The 9,729-nt window shown below is 50.1% G+C and overlaps 1 protein-coding gene across 1 annotated transcript; it reads right to left on the bottom strand.

Annotated features, from left to right (window-relative positions):
* MRPS17 (mitochondrial ribosomal protein S17) lies at positions 1-6,269 on the bottom strand. The gene is made up of 3 exons (XM_061562047.1): positions 6,157-6,269; positions 3,460-3,591; positions 1-1,884 (listed from the first exon to the last, which is right to left on the bottom strand). Exons 2-3 carry the CDS (start codon positions 3,589-3,591, stop codon positions 1,549-1,551), a joined length of 468 nt encoding a protein of 155 aa, XP_061418031.1. The 5' UTR covers positions 6,157-6,269; the 3' UTR covers positions 1-1,548.
* Positions 6,270-9,729: the final 3,460 nt, after the last annotated feature.

The raw sequence follows: 9,729 nt of genomic DNA on the forward strand, positions 1-9,729 counted from the left end.
CTAAAAATTAGGATGCTAGGAAAAATTTGGTCTCTCCATTTCTCTCTTTCTTTGACTCCGTGTCTCTGTCCATGTCTGTGACTCAAAGTAGGGTAATGTCTTGCTCCTCCACCTCTCTCATGCTGCACCACTTTGGGGTGCCAGTGCACAAACACCAATTTTGCGTCTCGTTTTTTTTCATCGTTTCTCACTCGGGTATCGTTTAAAAGTTGTAATGTTTGCTTCATTACCATACAAGTAACAGATTAGCCTACATTTTTACACACATTTGTACAAAGCATATTTGTCATGCAATATGAGATGCGTAACATGATATAAATAACAAGATTTTTTATCGATTACATTCGAAATACTTTGTTTACAACCCTTTGTCAATCCATTACCAGATGTAGATCTGTGGTTGTCCCTGCCTGATGACGAATGCGTGTTGCGCCCGAAACGTCGTTCTTTGTTTTATTTTATTTTCTCTACCTACGTGACTTTACCGAAAGAACCAAGAGTATGGATCCTTGCAGTCACGAAAACTTCCAAGTCTAGAATGGACGTAGATCTCTCGACGGTGCGTCATATCGTCGACCAGTCCAAATATTTAGAATGGTTTTCGCTTTGTTTGAAGAGCAGATTGGATTGGGGAAAGCTGGACTTGATAATGAAAGGCAACATTAATGTTCCAACAGAAGAACTTTTTAATTAATCCATGTCACCTGCTGTAACAAGGATCCGAAACAAGGACATTTTTACAAATTATAAAAAAAAGTGTGAAAATAGAAAGACGCGTGCTTGGAATTGCACCGAGTGACGTCAAGAACGACGGGTGAGAGACCATACACCAGTTAAACACGTCAGTCTGTTAGCACAGTTGGCTACATAAGGTGTAAAAGAAGTTCAACATACGTACAGAAAAAGTGGGTTTGGGCACAACACATCGCAAAAAGGGATCGTGACCGATGGTGACGAATGACAGTGGCAGTAGGGGGGTTGCAACGCATTTAAGAGGGCGTCCACTATCCACCGGGGAAATGGAAATCAGGTCTTGTGCAGGTGCTCGCTGGATTGTTGCGTCACAGGAATTGTGAGAGATGGAAACGGCTCTGGGACAGTAGATAGATTACATCTGATAATGACTTAGCCAATTATGTTTCAAACGTGTTGGCATTTAGGCACGGAGAAAAGCGCTCCAATTTTAGATCCCCCCCGCCCCCTCCCCTGTCGTAGGAGAGCACCCATAATGGAGGTGAAGGAAGGATCTTGCACCTCTCCAGCCTGTAATCTCTGGCTGTGCCAAATAAGACGTGAAAATGTGGACTCCACGAAATTGTGAAAGTAAATTTAAATGAAGGTGTTGCTTCTGCAGTAACTGGCAACCAGGTGATGACCATTGAGCTTGTTACTTCTGTGATACAGGTTACATCTTGAAAGGCAGCCCGGGTTTCAAACCGCGGATCTTTGTGGGGCCGACTCATTAGTTTACAGCCAAGCACAACAAGCTATTGAAGAAGAATCTTAGCTGTAAAAGTTCCTGCTCGCCTTGCTCTCCCCACGCAAGAGCTAGCTCTGCTTCTCATTTTTAGCCTCTGCGGCCACGCTCAGCCGACTCAAATCCGCAGCCAGTTGGTCGCCCGCACCCGCCACGGATTCCGAGGGTGCGGTGGTCGGCTCAGTTGGTGAGGGCGGCCCATAGGGGGGCTCCAGATAGACGCCACCGGCACAGCGCTTGCCCGAGACGGGGTCGACGATCGCGCCCAGCTTGAAGACGATCTCGGCGACCTCGTGGCACACGTGTTTCCCACGTCGCTCAGACAGAGCCTTGAGCAGCACCACGTCACCCACCATGCAGCGCTCCTCGGGGTCGTGCGCAAAGTACGTCTTGCGGCGGTTGAAGAACTGGCCAAAGGGGGTGAGAGAGAGAGAGAGATCGGCACGGTTGGCTACATACGGGGCGAAGGAACTTCCAGATACATAAATACAAGAAAAGCGGGCTTAGGCACAACACGTCGTTGTGACCGATGGTCAAGAATAACAGTGACAGCCGAGGGATGCAACACATTTAAGGGGACATCCACAATCAGCCGTGCGGTCGGTGTCACCACACATCTGTTAATTCCTCACAGATGGCAACGCATGGTACGGTTGAGATCACAGCCGGCTTTGTAAACATCTGTGCGTGGTGTTTTCCACAGCAATAGAGCCACCACTACGGCATGTCTAGCTGGAGATGGCTTGCTAAAAAAAAAAATTACATGCTTAAAAGTAAATTCGTTAAAAGCCCAACTTTAACGAACATATGGTAACAATGATACAATTTCAGTTACAAGGAAAGCATTGCAAACCCCAAGTAACACAATACTATACAGACAATGGATTAGTAAGGTTCTTAACACATTTGTTTTATGTTGCTATTGGAATAAAGAGAATGAAATGTTTCATCTGACCTGCGCGTTTATTTTCCAGGATCTGTATAGCTATAAGCGTGCAATAGTTAGCACAACTATTGCTCTTACCAGTTTATTGTGTCTTAAGATGAAATAAAGTTTCCCTGGATAAATCCATGACATGATTACTTTATCTTCCATGGCTCGTTAGTGTCGTATGCAGCAGACTGAGTCTAAGAAACTTAACTGGTTAACAACATTGGCCCGTTTCACAAAACAGCTGACGTTATTATATTGAACATGTTCTGCTTTAAACGACAAACGTGGAAAATGATACTCAAGGTGCTTTATGGAAACAGGAAAGAACCACGAGCCCTGTTCATGTGGGTTGATATGAACATGTTTAACGCAACTGTTGGGACCACAACTTTTGCAAACAATAGATTAGCTCCTTGAGGTGGGTTAACATTTGCAATAGAGTATTTTGAAAACAGATTTTTGCGTAAATAATTTTAAGGCACCATAGTGTCAAGAGCAATTTCCAGGTAAGTTAATATGCACGAATTTTTTTTGAAGATTGCATTTTATGATGTTTCATTTTTATTATTTTATAATTTCCCTTCTATGTGACTTTACCGAAAGAACCACGAAGAAGATTAATATGCACGGTTTCAGCTTAGAAGAGGCATCGTTACTGGTGCAGTATGCTGAAGTAGGCATGTAACGATGCATCGATTAAAACTGAATGTCACGCTAATAAATGCATTTGCTTGTGCACGTGAGAATCGATTATTTACTATTTATGCGAAGTATTAAATGACACGCTAATCTAAACATTTCTACATATTGAAGACAACAACACTATATAACTATAAACAAGACAGCGTTATTACCAATGTAACCATAAAAAAACAACGAAAACTAATTGATTCTTGGAACAAACCGCATATAACCCGGGTATACAAATGTGTAGATGAACAAGGTGAGATGCCAAGGGTCTCCCCGCGTGTGGCGTTCGACTGCGAAAAGAGCTTTATAGCTCATCGGATTCCTCCAAGTATAATTATTCTGATCGAGCCCCACTCACCTTGGTCAGGTACTTGTCCAGCACCATTCTCGTGACCCGCACCTTGGCCGTTTTGCACATCTTGGTGCCGATCACCTTGCCGATGATCAACTTGGCGTGCACGTTCAGCGCTTTCCTCACCACAGTCGACATCTGGCAAAGAGGAGTGATCAGACGAAGCTTAAGTGCTGATGGAGGGTCTCTTGAAACAACAAAGTTCCCTCCTTAACGGAATGTTGGGGCAAGTGCTGTTAGCGAGTAGCAACCTATGAAGGCCGGCACGGCACACAAGGGGGTGGGGGGGTGACCAGCACCACGCCCGGCCGCCTTTATCTCCCCAGTGGCGATGTTTTACACATCGCACCAGCTACTTATATGAGGCTGAGTCAACCTTGGGGAGGCCCAGGACCGGTTACAGATAATCGTCACCGATGTTGGCCGTGAGCGGGAATCGAACTCGGATCATGCTTTGTTTAAAATAAAACCACACACGGCCGTATGGCACAAGTGGCGTGCGAAATAAATGCATGGGGTCTGTCTACTGGCTCAGCCGGCCTTTAAAGTATCCCATTTAATCACGTGGAGGTGAACCCAGATTCAAAAGGTCTCCGCTCAATGATGGGCCCGACATCCGAGCCTCCCCGAGCCTCCCCTGTGAGTGTGTCACACTGTGAATGTGTCACACTGTGTAAGTGTGACTCACACACTGTGAGTGTCACACACTGTGTGAGTGAGTGTGACACCGTAAGTGAGTGTCACACACTCCGTGAGTGAGTGTGTCACTCTGTGAGTGTCACACTGTGTCACACTGTGAGTGTGTGTCACACTGTGAGTGTGTGTCACACTACGTGGGTGAGTGTGTCACTCTGTGAGTGTGTTTCACACACTTTGTGTCACTCTGTGAGTGTGTGTCACTCTGTGAGTGTGTGTCACACTGTGAGTGTGACACTCTGTGAGTGTGTCATACTCTGTGTCACACTCCGTGAGTGAGTGTGTCACACTGTGAGTGTCACACTGTGAGTGTGTCACACTCTCTGTGTCACACTCCGTGAGTGAGTGTGTCACTCTGTGAGTGTGTCACACTGTGAGTGTGACACTCTGTGAGTGTGTCACACTCTCTGTGTCACACTCCGTGAGTGTGTCACACTGTGAGTGTCACACTGTGAGTGTGTCACACTCTCTGTGTCACACTCCGTGAGTGAGTGTGTCACTCTGTGAGTGAGTGTGTCACACTGTGAGTGTGACACTCTGTGTGTCACACTCTCTGTGTCACACTCCGTGAGTGTGTCACACTGTGAGTGTGTCACACTCTCTGTGTCACACTCCGTGAGTGAGTGTGTCACTCTGTGAGTGAGTGTGTCACACAGTGAGCGTGTCACACACTCTGTGTGTCACACTGTGAGTGAGTGTGTCACAGTCTGTGTCACACTGTGAGTGAGTGTCACTCTTTGTGTCACACTGTGAGTGAGTGAGTGTCACACACTCTGTGAGTGTCACACACTCTGTGTCACACTCCGTGTCACACACTCTGTGGCACACTCTGTGAGTGAGTGTGTCACACACTCTGTGTGTCACACTGTGAGTGAGTCACACACTCTGTGTGTCACACTGTGAGTGAGTGTGTCACAGTCTGTGTCACACTGTGAGTGAGTGTCACTCTTTGTGTCACACTGTGAGTGAGTGTCACACACTCTGTGAGTGTCACACACTCTGTGTCACACTCCGTGTCACACACTCTGTGACACACTCTGTGAGTGAGTGTGTCACACACTCTGTGTGTCACACTGTGAGTGAGTCACACACTCTGTGTGTCACACTGTGAGTGAGTGTGTCACACTCTGTGTCACACTGTGAGTGTCACTCTTTGTGTCACACTGTGAGTGTCACACATTGTGTCACACTGTGTCACTCTTTGTGTCACACTGTGAGTGAGTGTCACACACTCTGTGAGTGTCACACACTCTGTGACACACTCTGTGAGTGAGTGTGTCACACACTCTGTGTCACACACTGTGAGTGTGTCACACACTCTGTGTGTCACACTGTGAGTGTCACACACTGTGAGTGTCACACACTCTGTGTCACACTGTGAGTGAGTGTGTCACACACTCTGTGTGTCACAGTGAGTGAGTGTGTCACACACTCTGTGTGTCACACTGTGAGTGAGTGAGTGTCACACTCTGTGTCACACTGTGAGTGAGTGTGTCACACACTCTGTGTGTCACACTGTGAGTGAATGTGTCACACACTCTGTGTGTCACACTGTGAGTGAGTGTGTCACACACTCTGTGTGTCACACTGTGAGTGAGTGTCACACTCTGTGTCACACTGTGAGTGTGTCACACACTCTGTGTGTCACACTGTGAGTGAGTGTGTCACACACTCTGTGTGTCACACTGTGAGTGAGTGAGTGTCACACACTCTGTGTGTCACACTGTGAGTGAGTGTGTCACACACTCTGTGTGTCACACTGTGAGTGAGTGTCACACTCTGTGTCACACTGTGAGTGAGTGTGTCACACACTCTGTGTGTCACACTGTGAGTGAGTGTGTCACACACTCTGTGTGTCACACTGTGAGTGAGTGAGTGTCACACTCTGTGTCACACTGTGAGTGTGTCACACACTCTGTGTGTCACACTGTGAGTGAGTGAGTGTCACACTCTGTGTGTCACACTGTGAGTGAGTGTCACACTCTGTGTGTGCGCGTTGTCTCTCACGCTGCTGCTGCTGTTGCCGTGGTCGGAGCACGCGCGAGGCAGCCACCAAGGTCGTCGCGGCGCGATGACGTTCAAGCGCCGCGACGGAAACCCCGCGGGGTCAAACCCTCGAGTTTACAAACGCGAAAGGGGTTTACAGAAATAAACTCAACGTGATAATAGGGGTTTCATCATAGTAATAGGTTTTTACCCTTTCAACTGGTACAGAAACTGACACCTTTATACAAGGCATCATCTTTGCAATAACCACAACACAAGCAGTCAAAATGCAAACATGATGCCTTGTATAAAGGTGTCAGTTTAGTACCAGTTGAAAGGGTAAAAACCTATTACTATATTTTGCCACTGGTAAAGGAGGTCTCATAGTGTAATAGGGGTTTCCCCCTTTTTTCTGGCAACAAAACAGCTGTTAAGATGTTAAAACACCAAAATTTTACAAGGAATCATGTCTGCACGAACCACAATGCTTGTGGTCAGAATGTAAACCAAAAACATACTTTGATAAAAATAATATAAATAAAATAAAATAAAATTCTCACGACGTTTCAGCCACAACACAAGCAACCGTGTTGTGGCCGAAACGTCGTGAGAATTGTATATTATTGTTTTATTTTTTATTATTTTTTAATTATTTCCCTTCTACGTGGCTTTACCGAAAGAACCAAGAAGATGAATCCCTGCAGTCACGAAAGCTTTAAATCGAAATTTATACTCTGATATTTGCATTGTTCTTGAAACTGGTTGGTCCACAATAGAGACAACTTTCTTTTGAGCCTCGTCTCAAACGGTGTTAGACCAGAGGACGCCAAAAAGCGTACAGCCTTAAACTAAACGTCTTAAATGTTAAATAAAGACTCGCAATTACAGCGCTGTGGTTGTTGTCAATCATAACAACGCACGTTTACATACGAAGGATGCTTGATTAATAAAAATAACTATCACCATATTCACTATCAGTATTGACATGAATCCTTGTAAAATGTTTCAGTTTTTTGCCATAAAAAAGGTAAAAACCCCTGCTATTATTATATTTTGGTATTGGCAAAGGAGGTATAATGATGTTATGATATATTAAATCTTTAAAACTGTTTGGCCTACACAAGAGACAGGCTTCTTTAGGGCCTAGTCTCACCACCAGTCAGACAAGAGAACAACAAGGCGAACAGTACATGAACAATGCACGTATAAGGGCATTTATAGATCGGGTGAGCAGCTATATAATAGGATTACCCATTTGCCAGTATGATAAAAACAATAGGGTTTACCCTTTATGTAAATGCAACAGGTGTTAAAGATATTCGAACGCCAAATATAAACTTTTGAGCAAAGGGAATTGCCAGAAAAGGGTAAAACCTATGCTTATTTTTTTAGTTACTCGTTGGTTCTTTCGGTAAAGCGACGTAGGTATAAAATAAAACTTTGATATTGGCAACATGATACTGTATACGTCCAGCGCTGTACTCGCGCTCTGCCGTAGAGGCAAAGGCCTCGTAACTTGTTTTTATTGTAACTTCACTCTTCGTCGCGTGGTGGTTAAAGCCCAAAGCAAACGAATTCAGGTTCGACTTTAAACCCCGGGTAAAGTCACGGTAGGGCGCTGTAAAGAAAACCCCGCCGCGTTCCCTTCGCGATTCCCCTCAGGGTTTAAAATAAACAAAAAGCGCGGGAAGCGCCATTGACGGTTTCACGGCGCCCCCTCCCCCCCCCGCGGCGCCCCTCCCCCTCGCGCCTCCTACACGGAGAGTTTCGCGGCGCCCCTCCCCCCCCGCGGTGCCCCTCCCCCTCCCGCCTCCCCCCCCCGTGGCGCCCCGCCCCCTCGCGCCTCCCCCCCCCGCGGCGCCCCTCCCCCTCGCGCCTCCTCCCCCCTCGTGGAGCCCCTTTCCCCCCGTGGCGCCCCTCCCCCCCCCGCGGTGCCCCTCCCCCCGCGGTGCCCCTCCCCCTTCCGCCTCCTCCGCCCCGTAGCGCCCCCCCCGCGGCGCCCCTCCCCCCCGCGGCGCCCCTCCCCCCCCCCCGCGGCGCCCCTCCCCCTCGCGCCTCCTACACGGAGAGTTTCGCGGCGCCCCTCCCCCCCCGCGGTGCCCCTCCCCCTCCCGCCTCCCCCCCCGTGGCGCCCCGCCCCCTCGCGCCTCCCCCCCCCGCGGCGCCCCTCCCCCTCGCGCCTCCTCCCCCCTCGTGGAGCCCCTTTCCCCCCGTGGCGCCCCTCCCCCCCCCGCGGTGCCCCTCCCCCCGCGGTGCCCCTCCCCCTTCCGCCTCCTCCGCCCCGTGGCGCCCCCCCCGCGGCGCCCCTCCCCCCCCGCGGCGCCCCTCCCCCCCCCCCGCGGCGCCCCTCCCCCTCGCGCCTCCTACACGGAGAGTTTCGCGGCGCCCCTCCCTCCCACGCGGTGCCCCTCCCCCTGCCGCCTCCCCCCCCTCGTGGCGCCCCGCCCCCTCGCGCCTCCCCCCCCTCGTGGAGCCCCTTTCCCCCCGTGGCGCCCCTCCCCCCCCCGCGGCGCCCCTCCCCCCCCGCGGCGCCCCTCCCCCCCTCCGTGGCGCCCCTCCCCCTCGCGCCTCCTCCACGGAAATTTTTCGGTAAAGTCACGTAGGTAAAAATAAATAAATATAAGAAAATAAAAATAATTATTATTTCTTATTTTTTACCTACGTGACTTTACCGAAAAAACCTAAGAAAAGGTATCCTTGCAGTCACGAAAGCTTCAAATCTAGAATCCTCCACGGATAGTTTCGCGGCGCCCTCTCCAGCCCCACCCCCACTATGTTCTGCAATATTTTGCTGTCTTTTCTTGGATTTTCTGTTTGCACATAGTCACTTTAAGAAGTTTTTTGTTCATGTTTTTTGTTTGTTGCGGTTGCACCCGATTCAAGAGCCAAATGGCTCACAGGGCTATACCTAATAAATAAACTTGAAACTTGAATGTTGGAATTCTCCGGTCCCATTCGCGTTCGGATTATAAGACGCTGCAGAAAGTGAAACGCAATCCCCCCCCACCACCACCACCGTCCCACCCACCTGAGAACGTACGCTCATCGTGTCTAATACACTTACACAAAATCGCCGCACTCTGCACCGACTGCCGGATTATAAGGCGCATCTCCCAACTCTTTGATGATAAAACAAGGCAACATTTGTATGGTGATCCGTTGAATGCGTTGTTACCTGGGGGGCGGTGGTGAGTGGTGGGTGGGAGTGGTTGGTGGGGGGTGGGAGGGGTGGTGGGGGGGGCGGTGGTGGTGGGAGGGGGGGGGGATGGTGGGTGGGGGGGGGGCGGTGGTGAGTGGTGGGTGGGGGGGGCGGTGGTGAGTGGTGGGGGTGGTGGTGGGTGGGAGGGTGGGACGGGGGCGGTGGTGGTGGGTGGGGGTGGTGGGTGGGAGGGGTGGTGGTGGGTGGGGGCGGTGGATGGGGGGGGGGCGGCGGGTGGGGGTGGTGGTGGGAGGGGGTGGTGGTGGGTGGGATGGTGGGTGGGGGGGGCGGTGGTGAGTGGTGGGTGGGGGGGGCGGTGGTGAGTGGTGGGGGTGGTGGTGGATGGGAGGGTGGGAGGGGGGCGGTGGTGAGCGGTGGGTGGGGGGGGCGGTGGG

The sequence above is a fragment of the Lethenteron reissneri genome, chromosome 28, assembly GCF_015708825.2.
Source record: "Lethenteron reissneri isolate LAM-NWPU_2019-01 chromosome 28, ASM1570882v1, whole genome shotgun sequence".
Classification (NCBI taxonomy): Eukaryota; Metazoa; Chordata; class Hyperoartia; order Petromyzontiformes; family Petromyzontidae; genus Lethenteron; species Lethenteron reissneri.